The 17,397-nt window shown below is 40.3% G+C and overlaps 1 protein-coding gene across 7 annotated transcripts in view; it reads left to right on the top strand.

The window, feature by feature from the left end:
* GPRIN2 (G protein regulated inducer of neurite outgrowth 2) overlaps positions 1 to 17,397 on the top strand; it is a 40,300-nt gene that overhangs the window by 12,144 nt on the left and 10,759 nt on the right. For 5 of the 7 annotated variants that reach the window (XM_085323666.1, XM_085323667.1, XM_085323665.1 and 2 more), the window contains 2 exons: positions 4,520 to 4,638; positions 15,263 to 15,353. Coding sequence is in view for 1 of the 7 variants with exons in the window: in XM_085323663.1 (XP_085179789.1) it covers positions 10,006 to 10,051 (46 nt within the window). In the remaining 6 variants the exon portion in view is untranslated. Of the gene's footprint in view, positions 1 to 4,519; positions 4,639 to 9,652; positions 10,052 to 15,262; positions 15,354 to 17,397 lie in introns of those variants that run through there. The other 2 variants (XM_085323669.1, XM_085323663.1) reach the window with 2 other exon arrangements.

Below are 17,397 nucleotides of genomic sequence, written 5' to 3'. Positions count from 1 at the left end.
AATGCCTGTGCTTCAGCTGTGTGTTTGGATGGTGTTTTTTTTTTTTCCTTTAAGGCTTTCTTACAAATCTTTTCAGCAGTACTGTAGTATATCTACAGATATGAAAGTATGCATAAGTAAATTCCACATATCAGCACTTCTGCAGAACTCAGGATGTTTATTTTCTGCCTTTTCTTTCTGGTCTTAGTACACTTTTATTATAGATGTTTCCTAATCATAATATTTATGTAAGCTGTAGCACCACCTCCTGTCCAAAGTTGTACTTCACTGTGAATCAACATAACAACAAAGTTCTTAAAGATGAGTTTTTTTTTTTTCCCCTTTATGGAACAGAATGCAAAAGATATGACCTTTTATTTGTTTAAATGGCTTTTTGTTCCTGTGTTTTACGATTGGAATTTCAGCAATATCAAGCCTGCTTTTGCTGAAACATGTTCTCCTGATATTTTTCTGTGAGTGCAAATTGCACTGATTAAGAAAGTTAGCAGCTGTTGCCGTTTTAAGAACAAAACAATACAAAATGTTCCTTTAAAAAGACTTTTTAATAAGCTCCAAATTCTCAAAGTTATGCACAAGGCCTGTGAATTTTTTTTTTTTTTTTTCCGCAAAGACGACTACTTGTGAAACTCTGGTTTGCATGGCTTTAAAGCTTTTTAGGCCGATGCCTGGCTTTCTGTCCTGGTTTTATAAACCATTTAGTCTTGGTAATACTGATCTTAACTTTGAGGAGGGCCTTGGGAGACCACTTCTGTACACATGCAATCTGAATTGTTCATGCAGCTGTAGTGTGAACAACAAACATTGCTCTAAGGCAAGACTGGTTTTTATTTTGTGTAATATTTCCTTAGTCTCCCTCTGGAATAAAGAATGGATTTAGGCCAAACCTAATGTAATGTAAACAACCAATGAGAACTGTAAAAACAAATGGGGAGGGATTGCTGAGCAGGCAAACTTGTCTCTAGGCAGGAATGCATCATGAGATTTGGGTGAAGTGCAGGAAAGCATGAAATCACAAATATTTGTGAAGTGTAGCAATTATATAGCCTTAACTAGTACAGCTTTATAGGACTACACAATTACTACTGAGAGCAAAATTTGATTTTTGTTTTTGAGAGCATATGCGAATGGAATGAAATACTGAAAGCTGAAGATCTGTTTGCATTTACTTACAGCTGTTTCGGCAGGGCACACACAAAACCATTCTGGATATGGCAACTGCAGATTTGTAGTTGCCATCCCATGTTTTTTTGTCTAAGAAGCTGATGTCCAAAAGCTTGGCAAGACTGCAGCAAGATCTTGAGGCTCAAGATGTCAAGATCAAATTCTGAGTTTACAGGAAAAAAGCACAAATTTTTCATATAAATACTTATTTCGTCTGCGCAAATGATCCCTTTCTCTTTGCAAAGCYTCTGGGAGATTGCAGGCCAGTCACAATTCTCTGGCTCCCTCTTCTGGGTTTCAATTTGAAAACTGCTGCACAGTGTTGGAGCTAAATGACTTGTCTAGACCTAGCTTTTGGCTCTGCCAGAATAAATGATTCAGTGTGATCACAGAATCTGTCAGGAGGCTGTATGAACATGTAGAAGGATTTTTTGCAAAGACTAGTCCTGTGCTTGTTCTCATAGTGCTTCTGCAACAAACTGTAAGGATGACCTGCTGCATTTATAGAATATTTGTATTGTATCGTTAGATGACACTGTCTAGTAGATGATACTGTCTGGTGCGCATCAAATATGTAATGGCCTCTCCCAAATACACCTTATGCCTTGGGCTCTAACCACAAATCCTTCCAATTCCAAGTGCCTTCAGTGGTCTTTGACTTGCACATGAATCCTCAATATAAGGGCATAGAAATGAAATATGAAATGAAATGATAGATAGCCAGGAGTGTCACTGAAGAGTTTCACATCTGAAACAAAGGAGACTGAAATAATTTTTCTACAAAAGCAAAATGAATTGTAGTGAAATAATGTAGTAGATAATTTTACTATTAACCAGCTGTTCTGTGCGTATTTCTGGCATTCCTATATCTAGTAGGTATGTAACTTCATAATTTCCTCTCATTAGTTGTATAAAGCCATCTTCTCCCTAGTGTGTGCTGTAATTTTAAATCTCTGGGTAGTAGGAAACTGGGAAATTGTAGATAATTTGTTAGACTGTAATCTGCTATAACATTACTCCTATAAACATACTTCTGATTAAGAAGGTCTTTTGAGTTCTTCATTTAGTATAAATTTTTTAAACTTGCGATTCTTTTAAAGTATTGTTATAGGGGATTGTTAAGTGCAAGCTTTTAATTCAGAAAAATCTTTCCAAGAACTTTACTATATAAGACTGTTTTTCCTCTTGTAAAACAAATTTTAGTAGTAGTAATAAACTACTACTTTTAAGATGCTGGTTGAGCATCTTAAAAAGAATTACATAGTAATTCTAAAGAAAAAAAATCTTGGCAGATAAATATTATGTTTCTGCCACAATGTAATAAAGTATGCTCTGTTTTAAAGAAAACTTGATCTTTATTGCAGACCTTTGAGAAATTGGAAATTGAAATTATGGGTTGCTTGAACAATCTTTCTAACAAATGTTGACTGTCTGCTAACAAATGTAGTGAATACTGTAAGCACAGCTGGAGAGATCTTCATAGACATTTGATAGCCTGTATGCAGCCTGCTCGATGAATAAGGTGGACATTTTGTTTTGCATCTGTTAAATTTCCATTAGCACTAAAACATTTTTTAAAATGCTATTGATTAATATTAGACAAAATTTTGTTGTGTAGAGTCTAGTTGGGTTGCACAAGAATTACAAATAAGAATTTGATACATTAATCCACATATTCTGATTAATTAAACAAGTAGAGCTACTTGATGGAAAACTTAAATTAGCTAAAGTTTTCTGTCTTTGACCTTATTGTCCACTGATTTTGTTGGTACTGCAGGCATCTGCATAGAAATAGTTTTTCGGAAGCACCTGCTTTGTCTGGTAGGTGATGTATTCAACTCAGCCAGTCTAGCCGATAGTAAATCACATCTGGCCAATTTCCAGAAACATCTGCAGAGGGCCATGAATGGAACTGAGAAAAGAATCCGACTTGGGTTCATCAGCTCAGTAACGACAGGCTTAGTCTCCTCCGGGCTTTATTGATACCGGCTAATTGTGCTGGATTCCCTGGAGCTGCCCTAGTGCTGATGGAAAGGGAATGTTTCCCGAGTTGTAGACTAGCAGGAGTACTGTAAATGGACAAATCTAGGAGCTTCAGCAATCGACACTGACAAAATACTTGCACTTAGGGCATGGTAACATGAAGTATTCCGTCACTAGCAAAAAAATTCAAAATGAGTTCATTTTAATTCAAATCCTTTCACAAATCTAGGTTAGAGCCTAGCCAGACGAACAAGCCTGAGGGGCTTGTACTGAGTACTATAAGTACCGAGGGGTAAACTCTCGGAGGAAGAGCCAAAATGAGCTGATGTGGGCAGGCTTGAGGCAGTAATTATTGAAACTATGACTGCTAGAGCCAGAACGCTAAATATTTTCTGGTCCTGTTGCTGGCTTCTTACAGGAAGTGTATGTGCAGGTTTTCTAAGAAATACAAGAGCAATGGAAAGACTTAAATTAAATCCTTAAAGCTAAGAAGAGTCAGAGTAACTTTGCCAGGTATTGTTGCACCATTCTACTGAGAAAGGTAACGTTTGAGTGCTAGAAAGCAATTTTTTCTGTAGGAGCTAAGTAAAGTTTTTCAGACTGGCATTCACAGGGTAGTTTGAATGGTTCACATGGCAGTTGGAAACGCTAATTTAAAGGGCATATACCTTCCCATTACTCAGTTTGTTATGAGTTTGTTTTTATGTGCGGGTAAAGACACTTTTACCTTTTTTCCTTTTCAACCTGATTTTTCTTCAAAGAGAATGAAATAGAGCATGATGACTATCTTTTTTTTTTTGTATAGCAAACAGGCTGAGTGGGAGGGATTAAAAAAAAAAAAAAAAGGAGATTTTTTTTGTAGGTTCCTGAGAACTATGAGTCAGCATGTCCATGAGCAAAGGTTACATAAACTAATAGATTAGAACAAAACTGAGTTGCATAAACACTGTTACTGCACTTCAATCTGTCACAGAGTCAGCTCTGCAGATTATTGAAGGCAGAGCTAGCCTAGAGCTTACGTTCCATCCTACTGAACTCTTGCTGGCACTGGTTACACTTGAAATAGCATTATTTCCTTGCTATGGGGCTCCTCTGAAATCTGTGCACACTACTTTATAGGTGCACAGGTCTTATTTAACATGCAGCACTGTTACTCTCTGCTTGTGTCTAATTTGGAACATTACCCTGGTATTAGTTGCGTAATAATTTTGGTTTTGTTTCAAACAAGGATTATCCCTATTATGAAGATGGTCCACTATAAGCAGCAGACACAGAGACCGTATCTAAGTTCTCTTCAAATTACCCCAACTTTCCTGAAGCTATGATCAATCTCTGTCCTTCCTCACGCTTTTACTCCATCATATTCTCTTCTCAGCACATCTTGGACTGGCCATTCACTTCATCTGAGAGAATTTAGGGAGACCAGTACATTGTCCAGGGAAAAGGAGACTGGACAAGAGCATTGAGCTCAAACCATGGTCCACAGGCCACCAGGTAACCACGTTATTCTGTTTTGTTTTGTTTTGTTTTTCCAAAGTTCATAAGGATTGGAAATCATGCTTCCAGGCTGCAGTGCTTCCCTCTGGTATGATGTCTTCCCCAGTGCTTTCTCCATTTTTTTTGTTGATCTTGTTTCCTTCATTTTACATGTGGAAACTGAGGCATCAGAGTTGAAGTCTACTTTATTTAGATGCTTGTCTCCCATTGAATAGAGCTAATTGTCGGAAGAGCAGACCGACTTATTCCACAGTACACAGAGCACTAAGCTGCAAGCAACAGCTGGGACCCAGAAAAGACACACATACTTCTGTTTCTATTTGCTGTCTAAAGACCAAGTAACTCTTTGAATCACCCATTCAGAAATGGGAGCTAAGGAGTAGTGCTATATACATGAATATGTTTTTGAAAGACTTCAAACACACATTTGCAGGAGTATATTGGTGGAAGAAAAGTCGTATAGGACGGTATTATTGGTGACTTCAGCAAGCATAATGTTTTGTGCTGTTTCTCTGGGAGTCTGGGAGTCTGGGAGCGGGCCCTGGGAGCCCCCCTGGCTCACATGGTGCTCTCTTGCTTCCTCATTTCCAGTTGAGAATAACAGAACAGATGGAAGACTAGCCATGAAACACAAAGCAAAGCTAAACATGTGATTAAATTCTCAAAAAGGACAAAACCTTTATTGCATGAAAGGCGGCTTAAAGCTACCCAGAAATTAGCTTTGTGGGTTTTTTTTCCTGCCATTAATTACTGCTTTTTGCTGTTGGATATTAACCAATCGTAGAAAACAAGGGAGACACTCTGGTGCTGGTGCATGGGAGGAAATGAGATCTGTGTGAAAGGGAAGTGAGAGCATAGTGCCCATGTGACAGTCCCTTGATTTCAAGATGAGATTTAAGATTTTGTGTCATAACTGCATAAAAGAGGGAATCAGCTATTGTCCCATTCCTTTGACAAAACAACAAAAAAAGTAGCTGTGTAGTCATTTCTGAGGTCTTTGAAATTGCTTGTATCAGCAGGCTGCCTTGCAAACTGCCAAGGCAAAATAGAAGCAGAGCTAGTCTGCTTTGTTGAGAAAGCTGCTCTTAAATCCAAGATGGAAAAAGAAAGGAGATGACACGGCTTAAAAATACCAGCCTTCATAATACTAAAAAGCCTGAAGGCTTTCAGAAAGAATAATCCCTCAAAGAAAAGAGTACCACATCCATGCTGCTGCTTGAAAGAAGTCACGCCAGTAGTATTACAGCATTATTCTCAAGGAAGATGAATCTAGATGACCTGCCAAATTTCAGTAATAAATTTATGAAACCAGTAGATGAGATAAGCCCACACAAATCGTCTTCCTTCTTTTCACAGAAAAATAAAATGACAGAGTAGAGGCTTATTCATAGACCATGCTTGCTACAACTAGTCTGTCTAACCAGCTGTTACCTTCTCTCAGACGGAAGTAGAAACTAGTATGCTGCTCAATGTCTGATAGCTGTTCTTTTCTGAAAATAAATATACAGGCCTCCCCTAAGCCTGGCATATCATTAATTAGGTGTTCAAGAATGGCTTTTTTCCATTGATCAGTTGTGTTATATGTATAGTGACTCCTTGAAGAATAAGGCCATTACTGCTTTTTAACCGTAACTTTTTATTAGGCTATTATATGTTTTGTATTGCTGCTCAGGCAATAAGGATCTCTATGGTGAACGGTTTGGTCTTCGGTTATTGTAACACAGAATACTCATTGGATTGAATTAATCCATTAAAGYCATCTAAAGTCATATTTTTAGTAATAAATAGAAGTGGGCAGTGATTCTGAGGATTATTTAGATGTAGATAGTTAAGCACTATTTTACTAAGTCCCTGTGTGGGTCTAGTTCTTAGTACTGGGAAGTCTGAAAATTTAGAGTACAAAAAGTAAGAGCACGTTTTCTTGAGGAACTCGTGTACGTGAGAGATCTACGGTTTCAGACTTTTTTGTAAGTTAAGCGTTTATACATAAATGATACTGCTTTCTAGAGTAGAGCATTAATATGTAATCAGATGGATTCTATTTGTAAATCATCCTTTCACTACAATTGTTGCATGTTTATCTAAATTTTGAATTTGAAGTTTAACATCAATTTGAAGGTGGCTGTCAGTCCTGTACTTTCAGAGATGTTTCGTTCACCTAGAGCACACACAAAAACTCTTGCTCTGCACTAGCTATACCTGACTGACTGGCACTCGCTTGGATATCCAGGCACAAGAAAAAATTGCAAATCTGGCACTTTAAATAGAATGCCAGTTTTAGTAAAGGGGATTAGCAATGTTCAAAGTGRAGCACTTCTGACTGATTATATATGAGTAATAGTTAGGTTTGGTGCCTTCGCTATTATTTTGAAGGCTCAAACTGCATTAAAGTGCTGTTCCTGTTCAGGAATGCACAGAAGTAGTTTACAGTGGAGATACTCGAGACTTGATCCAAATTGACTGTGGCAGATGACGTTCAGGCAAATGAGCAATGTTGCTCATAGGACTGGGTATTGTTCCTGGAGGGCTACATTATTTTCCTAGGCTACAATGTATTCCAGAAGTGCATTAAGCTAAAATTGGCCTGGCTGCAGGTTGCAGCTTCACTGGCTTAAGTGCCTTTGAATCATCAGATGGCGAACACCAGCCTTCCAGGGTTTCACATACAGAGCCTTCAGCCGTAGCAGAGTTTGTGTGTGTGCCCACCCGCCCCGAGGAGAGGTGCCACCCTCACACAGCAGGGGCAGAGCTGGATGAGCACACTGCAAGCAACTTCCAGCGGGGCCCTGCACAGCTGGGGACGGCTGGCTCTGCCATCTCGGTGGTGGAGAAACCTGGCAGCAGCTCTGCCAGCAGCAGAGCACAGGAAGTTCAAGCCTCGTGGAGAGGTTTTGACACCTGCAGTCTAGGCAGGTCCAGATCACCTCATCTAATAAGAAAAAGCTGCTATAGAAGGCAGCAGTCCAGGCACACCAAGGAAAGACTGTAGAGTTATAAATGGAAAGGAGGGTGGCATTTTAGTACAAGGTTTCAGGACTCATGAGTGAGAATTCAAAAATCAGGATGATTTTCCCACTCAAAGTGTACTTAGTGAATCTTGGGTGAGGCAAAGTCCTTTGGGGGCAAGGACTGGGCTTCTACTGTCTTGAATGCCAAAGCCCAGCTTGGCTGGTTGGGGACGGGGTGACAAACGCCTGCTCCTATGGGCTGATCTGCAGGTCTGACAGCTCTGCCCAGTGGTGCCCTTCTTAATGGGCAGGCAGGGCTGATGGCCTTCCCTCACATCACAAAGCAGCTCAGAGTCATAGGGCTTGCTTTCTTGTGATTTTTCAGGCATCTGGATTATTAAAAGCTACTTTTGAAAGCACTTTTCCATGACTCAGGGCTCGGACCTAAATTTCCTGAAATTAAGTAAATTCTCACATGTTAAAACCCTAGGTGGAGTTCTCAGGGGAAATGAATGCTAGTCAGGATGAGCTATAGCAGCAGAACTGTTCAGCAAAGATCTTGTTGAAAAACAATTTTTCCCTTCTTCTCCCAAAAGAAATTCACCAACGTTGTCTGGATTTAACCTAATGTATCTGAAGATACTGCATTTTCAGATTTCTTTAGCTGTGAACTTTGTTAAAGACAAACACAGAATAAACTCTCCAGATTTGGATTTTAGAAACCTTATGCCTTTTCTCTTTAGATGTGAAACATATCTACAACTAAAAGCTGCATCCCTATAGCATTGTTACAGATGCCTGGAAATGTAGCCTTTTGAGATAGTTTGTACTATTTCAGGGGGTTCCTCTTACAGTTTTTTCCTTCTTAAATCCCCCCTGTACTCTTAAAGAAGGCTATGTTTTCCTTTGGGCACCTGCTTACCCTCTGGATTTTTCTAGTTTCCTCCCTCCCTGCCCCAAGTTTCCTTTAATTATTGTGCTTTTTTTCTTTTGTATACCTTTTCTGGTTGTCTGAAAAACACCTCCTAAAATGTGGTGGGAGCAAGCATGAGTTCTAGAAATGTCTGCCTTTTCTGAAAATCAGTCACAAGCATCTCAGTCGCTGAGGCACACTCTGCTGCTTTTAATGAAAATTGATAACTTTGCTGCACATAGCAAATCTAGAATGGGAAAGCTGTGTTACTTGTTTCCACAGAGGGTTTAGAAAAAAAGTGTGTAGTTGTTTTGTAGAGAAAACGCAGGACTGATGGGAAAGCGCTAAGCTGAGCAGTCAAAGGTAAGTGAAAGAAGAGATTTATCTTCACAAGAGAGACATGTGCCCGTTCTTGCTGCAGTAGTGTATGGTGGTGGGTGCCAGCACCTCACGTGTCTTCCCAGGCCTCATGGAGTTGGACTGCTTGTTCCCAGGCAGGACAGATGGTGTAGTCTGTCCCCCATGCCAAACAACTGTGTTTCCCCTGGGTGGGCGTGGGGACGTGGCACCCTACAAAGCCACTTTTGCAACAGCAAATTTGTTCTGGGTTGTGTCCTGTCCACCACAAAGTAAGCACTTGTTTGTAGCCTGCTGCTCTTATCCTCTCTCCTCCCTAGCTCCAATGATCTCACTCTTTTGCATCCATTGGGACATCCCTGCTCCCAATCTATGCATGCGTATGACTGATGCATTCTGATTTTTTGGGTGCTTGGCTTTGGCGCTGGCGGTGCTTGTGTTTTTTTTCCTTTTTTATTCTGGGGTACTAGAAGCAGTGTGTATTTCCTACTGGCGTTTTCCCATTTGTATGAAGGTAGAAAGTGAATGCATCCAGGGCAGCCAGGCCCAGGTACCAGCTCCTTCATGTAGCTTTTATCACTATCCTTTTTCCCTTCTCACTTCTTTTCCTCCTCCATCTGCTCCTCCTCTTCCTGCCCCTCTTTGCCTCCCCTCCGTGGGCTTCCCTGGCGGAGCTGCTGGCTCTGCACAGGCCCTGCTTCTCTAATCAGATGAAGCAGCAGGATTATCTCTCTCCCTCCCTCCCTCCTGGGCTCCATTTTGTTTCCTCTCCAGCCAAGGGGGGGCAGGAAGGGGCGTCACCTCCAGGCAGAGGAGCCCCCATCTCTCTGTCTCTTTGCTTCAGTGCTCTTTACCAGCCCCCTGCTTCCCTTACCACCTACCCACCTTAGTGCCAGCAGCATCAGGCAGATCAGGGAGCCCGGTTTCTGAGGGAAACCCGAACTCYTTTTGGCTTTTGTTCTCCTTCAGTTTCTGAGCATCCATTTGAAACCCCCTCCGCGTAACTCGGAGGGGAGAGCTGGCTGTGCAGCCCCCGAGCAGGGGGAAGGTGAGGACGACGGGGCGCGCCTTGCCCGCTCCCTCGCCTCCTGTAAGGACACCGAGTCCTCTCCGGTTGCAAGCAGGTCTTTGAGAGTCACCGAGCAGATGAGGGCAAGGGAGAGGAGCTGCACAGAGACAGACCCAGGCTTCTGTAAGTGCTGCGTCGGCAGCAGGGGGGTGACAGCTGGACCGAAAGGGGAAAGAAATTGGGGAGTTTTCTCTTCTGTTAAAAAGGCAGGGTCTAAGGCTCCGAGCTTTCACCAAATCTGATTTGTTTTTGCAGATGGTAATTTTTTTTCCTATGCTGGTGTCTTTCACTTAGATGTGTACTACCTATTTGTCTTTTAACATGTGTTTATAGCATATACTTGTCACTATTTCGGGGGGGGGGTGACGACTCTAATGTTGTTCGTCTTGTTTCTCTGTACACCCACAAGCTTATAAAGATGCTTATTTGTTATATTTTGCACATGTGGTGGTTTTTATACTAAGAAAAGGAAGAGAGGAGTAAATTGTATAGCTTTATGTTGTTATTTTTTTCTGTTTATCTGTCAGAATGGTTTCCCTTGTGTTCTGCCATTGGGTACCACACGGGTTGTTTTTTTGCTCCTAAGAAGTTCGTACCTGACACCAAAGAAAAACTGAAAAATATTTCAGCACCTTTTGACTCTCGGCTTTGTCATGCTCATCTCTCTTCTTTGATTAATCACCATTTAGAATGACTCAAAAAATTTTCTCCCAGGCAGAAACTTGTCCTTTTCAAACTTGAAGATCTGTTTTGTTTTGGCTTTTTATTTTTGTTGGAGCCAGTGGTTTAAATCAGAAACCATAGTAAAAGGCTGCTTTAGATGTATGTCGTAGCTTATAACTTTCTATGATTAAAAGTAAGGATTTGAGGTGATGCACTTTGGGGRAGAGAGAGAAGGCAGTTGTTTCTGCTTATAGAATTCTAACTATGAAATAGTAACTYAGATTTCAGAATATTCATCTGATTTAAAAATACCAGTGATTTCCTCACACTAAGGTTTAGAGATGCTGATTAAGGCCTGCGAATGCTTGTCTGCATATTTAAAGTTAAGTGTGTGTCTGAGTGTTTGCTGGACCAAAACTGCAGTAAAACCTGAGTTCAAAGACCTGGAAGATTTCATTTATGAAGGAGGAGGAGAGGAGAGTTTCATGTTATAGCTCAGTTCCTCTTTAAAAACACTCTTCTCTGATTATAGGGTTTTATTGATTTTGACATCCAGACAATTTTTATTGTAGCTGAACTTTAGAGGGAACTGTGGTTACAGTTCAGTAACTGCATAATTGATCAGTTGTTTGCACTATTGTGGTGTTTGAGCTGGTGTACAATACTAAAGGTCCTAATTCCCTCATTAAATAACCACACCAAATTAAAACTCTGAATACACGTTCTCCTTCCATAGTAAGCTATGTATTTTCGAAATGCACTTAAAAGATAAGAATGTATGAGGGAGAGGTTAAGAGAGAAAAAATGACATTTGTGATCATTATCCTTATGAAATTTAATTTTTCCCTCTGCTGAGAGCAATCACAAAATGGTATAAATGAGAGAGAGCTTTTAAACACTGCAGGTAAGCAGAGGTATTTGCTGTGCAAGTGAGATAACGTTGCACCTGTCTGCAAGCTTGTTAGATCTGTGCAGCAAAATCCTCTTCCTCCTTCAGCAGTTCTTTTGGACCTTAAACAGACTGAATTCTCCATTCCTTTCCCCTATAGTTAATGTTTTAAAAATGAAAAGCATATTTGACTAGCCCCTAGCAGTGGGTGTTGGAGGCTGTTACGTGATTTGCAAGAGAACACAGACTCAAAAAGGCCCAGGAAACAGAGAAAGTTGTTAGTAGTATTTATTCATTTTCTGATTTGTTAAAAAAAAAAATACTTCTAGAACACAGATGAAATAAAATTTCTACTTTTGTTCTTGTGTCATGTTGTTATTGTCACAAGTGGCCTTCAAGTCATGGGAAAATCCTCTTATTTCCTAGGGGAAGCAAAAGTTCATCTTTGGTAGATATACACAATATTTTGCTGTGCGTAGTCCAAAATCATTCCAGGACAACAATATGGAACAAATTATAGGCTGCAAATGATGTTTTACTCTGCTCTTCTGTATCAGCATCACTTTATTTATTTATTTCCTGTGACCATGAGCAGCTCCACAAGGTTTGTGGGCACTGGTGTTTTAGTTAATTTTTGCAGTTTCATTGTACAGTAATAAGTGATACAAATATGGGGAGGGGGAATTGCAAACAAAATAGGATGATGAATTTTGGCCTTTGCAAAAGGGGATCTGTACACTGACTTAATCTACAAATAGACATGTAGAAAGCAGTCTTATGATAGTCCTGAAACTACTTCCCCACCACCACCTAATATGATAAGCTTATGTTGATACTCTTTCTTAAGGTAACATCCTCAATATTTACTTGAGCGTATATTAATAGTTAGCATGTAATGATGTACGTTTCCCAGAGAATGCTGGGGTTTTTTTTGTGTGCCTAGTGTAAACTGTAAGGGTATATGTGTGTACAGTATCATATGTGAAAAAGCTTCGTATTTTCTTTTTGAGCTATTTAAAATTCCAGGAGGTCTGGAACAACCAATCTCTCTCTCTCTCTCTTTTCTTTTTTCTTTTTCTTTTCTTTTCTTTTTTTTTTTTTGAGATGTTTCTGTGACAAGAGAGCTCATCTTTTTTGTATGAAAGCAAAGGCAAGAGGAATGAAAATGAACGCTGGAGTACAGTGTTTTGGAATTTCTGCAGGAGGGACACAGTAAGAAGGCAGTGAGCTGAGAGATATTAAGTGAGCCAGTCTCTGGTTAAGACCTTTGATGCAATATTTTTTATGGATGGGCTAAAACTGTTGAATGAATCTGAAGCCACAATAGCTGATAGTTCGGATGTAAGTTCAGATCTTCAGAACTGACCTGTAGGAATATCTTTATCATTTCTTTAATGGATGGTAGGGGAAGTCCTCTCTTCCCTTTACAAAAGCTGCTACAGATCCTTAGAGTAAAGATCATTTCAGAGAAATTACCTGTAGCAACAGAAGTCTCAGTTAATGAAAAGATTCCTTTGGGACTGCTGTCCTTCTGTACATCTAAAATCCTACCTCTTCAGAAATTATGGCTTACTGCTTGAGCCCTGCCCTGTGGTTTTAATACAGAATAGGGAAAGGAGTGGGAGTCTTTTTTCCAGCTGCAGAATATTTACCAATTAAGCTTTAGCAAGGGCAAACGTTTGTGCAAATGAAGGTTAATGGGATTGGGCAGTTTTAAGGTCCTCAGCTTTATTCCTGTCAATGATGCGTGAGACTGGCAGAACCTCACTCATCTATGCTGAACTGGAAGGACTGACTTTCTTTTTAACTCATAAACTAAGCAAACTTGATGTGGAAATTGGTGAGATAAGTGCACAAACTCATTCTAAATCTTCTGAGACGGATTGTTTTTAGACTTGCACTTTAAAACTATTCTGTTGCTTTCTACAAAAGATCTGCGTATATGTACACACACGTACATATAACCTCACTTGTAGAACAGAGGGATCAGTTTTGTGGTTGACTTCAAAAGTGATTCCCGTTTACTTTGTTTCAAAGAATAGTGCAGATCCCATTAAACCAATAAAAAATGGTTCAATACTACAAAATCATGGTAATGGCTGCACAGTCTAGCCTTTTTTTGAGGCTTAGGATGAGAAGAAGTTATGTGAAAAGTTCTCATTAGTAATACTGAATGAAAACAAAAATGATGCAAACAAAATAATTAAATCATTCAAGTTGGAAGGGACCTTGGAAGAGCATCTAGTCCAAGCTCCTGCTCCAAGCAGAGACAGCTTTGAGATCACAGGCAGGTTTCTTAGGACTTTGTCTATTTTGATCTTGAATGTGCTTGAACAAATGTTTGAAAAACAAAGAATTCCTTTAAGAGAGACTTAACAATTCTTTAGGATTGATACCTTGTTGCTAGCAGTTAACAACAGATGCTTAAAGAGTTCGCTGCTAGCTGTCAACATCTTACATGTGGGATCTTCCTTTATTTCGGTGATGACAGGAACCTGCATGAGTCTTGCAGCTCCTGATTCATTCTATCTTTACACCTCAACATCTTGCTTTTATGACATTACTAAATATTAATAAGGAAACAGACTTCTGCAGCTGATTTTGTGACTGAGATTAGCCAAAAGAAGGGAATGCTTGTTTCTACAGAGTAGGGTGTAATCACAAGTTCTTGAGTCAGTTCTTCACACACTGAACTTCGATTAAAATATTTGCAAGCTTTAGTCTGCTGTTTAGCTCTGTCCTGTTTTGTTCTCCCCATGGTCTTTAATGTCGAACAAGCCTTGGACAGCATCTTGTGAGTATGGGTCCTCTAGCCAAGCTCAAATGTTTTTCTTCTCTCTCAGTCCTGAGAGAATAGAGGTAAGTTTCCTGTTTCTGAAAATTAAAGATAATAGTTGCTCACATAAGTCTGACTAGACCACAGAGTAACTGGGATGATATGGTTGCCTCTTTCCAACATAGTAACTATTATTTATAATGAAATACCAGTTTTGGAGAGAAAACCCTTTCCAGTGCTTCCCATATTCTTTGCTTATGCAGTTTAAAGGTAGCTTATACTACAGTAGGACAGTAGGAGCTTATCTTCTATAAGATATTTAGATAGATTTGCTTTTTAGTTCTTTTCAATACTTACGTGAATCACAGAATGGTTGAGGTTGGAAAGGACCTCTGGAGATCATCTAGTCCAACCAGAATGCTCAAGCAGAGTCACCTAGGATCATGTCCAGGCAGGTTTTGAGTATCTCCAGAGAAGGAGACTCCACAACCTCTCTGGGCAGCCTGTCCTAGTGCTCTGTCATTCTCACAGTAAAGAAGCTTTTCCTCATGTTCAGATCAACTGCGTGTGTTTCAGTTTGTGCCTGTTGCCTCTTACCCTGTCACTGGGCACCACTGGGAAGAGTCCAGCCCCACCCTCTTGACACCCCTCCTTAAGGTATTTGTAGACACTGATAAGATCCCTTCTCAGTCTTCTCTGCTGCAGGCTGAGCAGGGCCAGCTCTTGCAGCCTTTCCTCATACGAGAGAGGCTTCAGTCCTCTAATCGCCAGTATGTGTGCAGCTCCTCTTACCCCTCTAGACAGAGGTTGCCAAGTCTTTTCCTGTTTAAGAAGATGGAAAAGACAATAAATCACTGCTACTTAATGTATCTGTTATTAGCATACGTATTGGTGATGTGTGTGTATATACATGTTAAATACATATGATACCTATTTGAGAAACTCTGTTGGCACTTGTGAAGTAGAACTACTGTTAACCTTGGTTTTATGTATTTGAAATCCTTAGGATTACCTGCCTTTACCTACCACTGGGGAGCTGGAGGAGGGAGTGCTTTAAACTGATGCTACTGAGGCTACGTAATATCTGAACTTTACTGGTAAGATGAGTTTCCTGCAAGTGCAGTAAGAATGCTGTTTAAAGAGATGCTCTGTTCATTTGTTTCAAACAAAATATTAGATGGGACCAGAATATATTCTTTTCAATATATTTCATCCTGGGATTTCAGTGATCTATAATTGTGAATTAAGCCTTAAATACCTGCATCAGAGGCTTCTGTATCTAATCCCTGAGTCAGATGAGTAAACTGAGTCACAGAGTGAGTGACTTGCTCAAGGTCATGCATTATGTCAGTGGTGAGGGAAAGAAATAGAAAGCAGTTGTTTCCTCTTTCTAATCACTGAGCAATTCTTTTTCATAATCAAGAAGTCAGTCTGGTTCTGTTGCCTACCACTGCTCAGAGCAGCTTCTGTGTGTAGCCTTTCTGAATGCTTCTCTTCTCCAGTGTTCCATGTACAGCTTGTGTAAACACTGGCATTTACATAAAGAATTAAAGAGATTCTTTTGTCCTTGGTATAATACAGGGGAAAATGAGGGAACCAGAAATGAGGACAAACTGTTAGGTCTTGCTACATAAACTGGACACCTTGCCAGTCTTGTAGGCAGGAAAGAGATACAATTGTTATGTGTAGAAGAACATTGAAAACATCTTTGTTTTGACAGGACATCTTTCAAATCTGTAAATATTCTTTTCTCTTATCCTAACAGAGATGTTTGGAGAACTGCAGGTTACTCTGTTGCTTTTATTTATATTTTCAGTGTCACTRTTTTTTCTGTTTGCCACTATAGGAACTGCTGTTCCTCTGTTCAGGATGATGCATGAACGCTTCTGAAAATGCCTGTGCTTGCAGCTAAGTCTAGTCACTGTTTTTGAGGCAGATTTGAGCTTGCCTTTTCTGCCACCCTAACTAGTTATAAAGCTTTGACCACTGCTAGCACAGCACTGAACCCGAGTGAATAAGCCTTTCTGGGAGCCTGAGTGTGTTAGGTGAAGGCTCAGCTCTTACACTTTGGCCGCTTGCTTCCAGACAGCTCAGAGCACGTACCTGGTAACTGTCTGCGGCTCGCACACGCTGTGCGACAAAGAGCTTTAGGTAAGTGTCAGACACACGTTCATCTGTCAGGGTGAAATATCTTATTGCCCTCACTCCAAAGTAGCTAAATACCATGCTGAATCCTGAGGTCAAAGCTACAACATCAATAGGACAGGGATACTAATCCAGAATAAGTTAATGTTTTTTCCCTCTGACTGTTAAACTTTCAAGCAAATAGCGAAGAGGAAGAGTTGGTTATTTTCTAGTAAGACACATTAATTGACAAGTGGACATTTTAATCACCTAGCTAGTTTGAGTGGAGTTTTAGGCGTGCAAACTGCTGGTGCCTTGTAAGCAGATCGCATTAATGTGTACCTGCTCTCCCTGTGGGACTGGAGGCAGGCCACAGCCTGACTTTGGATTTTCTGCACAGTATTAATGTTCTTGGTGCTCTGCAGTCAGCCTGCAAGTACAGGCTCCAGATGCACACAGCCTGCAGCCCTGGGCCTGGGTGGGTAGAGGCTTTCTGAGCGAGCTGTGGCCACGTGTTTGTGTGCAGTTGCAGGTCAGTGGGCTGCCATGGGGATGCTGTGTTTGGGACTGAAGAGTGTTAGTGAGGCCGCAGAAAGGGAGCTCTGAGGAGGATGAGTTTGATACCAGACTGACCCTGTCCCCTCTTGATTAGTACGTAGAATGGGAACTGAGCCTCTGCTTTGAAGAGGAAAAGGTTCATTAGTGTCTGTCTTTCTGAAATGCATCCAAACATAGATAGGTCATTGCAAACTTTGTGCATTAAGGATTAATTCCTAAAGAAATTATAAAATGTTACTCTCAAAAGATTTCTGTGCTGCTAGTGAATAACAGTAGCAAGCTATTCTTGCCAGCGTAAATGTGGCAGTTGAATTAACAGTTTCATTTTGCATAACTCTTCTACTTTAAAGCAGCAAGGGAATTATATCAACAAACAACTTCTGTAGGCATACACTGTGCCTGATTCTATGCCAGTGTTGCATGCTTTCATGATATTTGATGGCTTTTATAAAGCCCCAA

The sequence above is a fragment of the Rhea americana genome, unplaced genomic scaffold, assembly GCF_003343005.1.
Source record: "Rhea americana isolate MKP2758 unplaced genomic scaffold, rheAme1 scaffold_86, whole genome shotgun sequence".
Classification (NCBI taxonomy): Eukaryota; Metazoa; Chordata; class Aves; order Rheiformes; family Rheidae; genus Rhea; species Rhea americana.
This window is presented reverse-complemented; position numbering and strand designations above follow the sequence as displayed.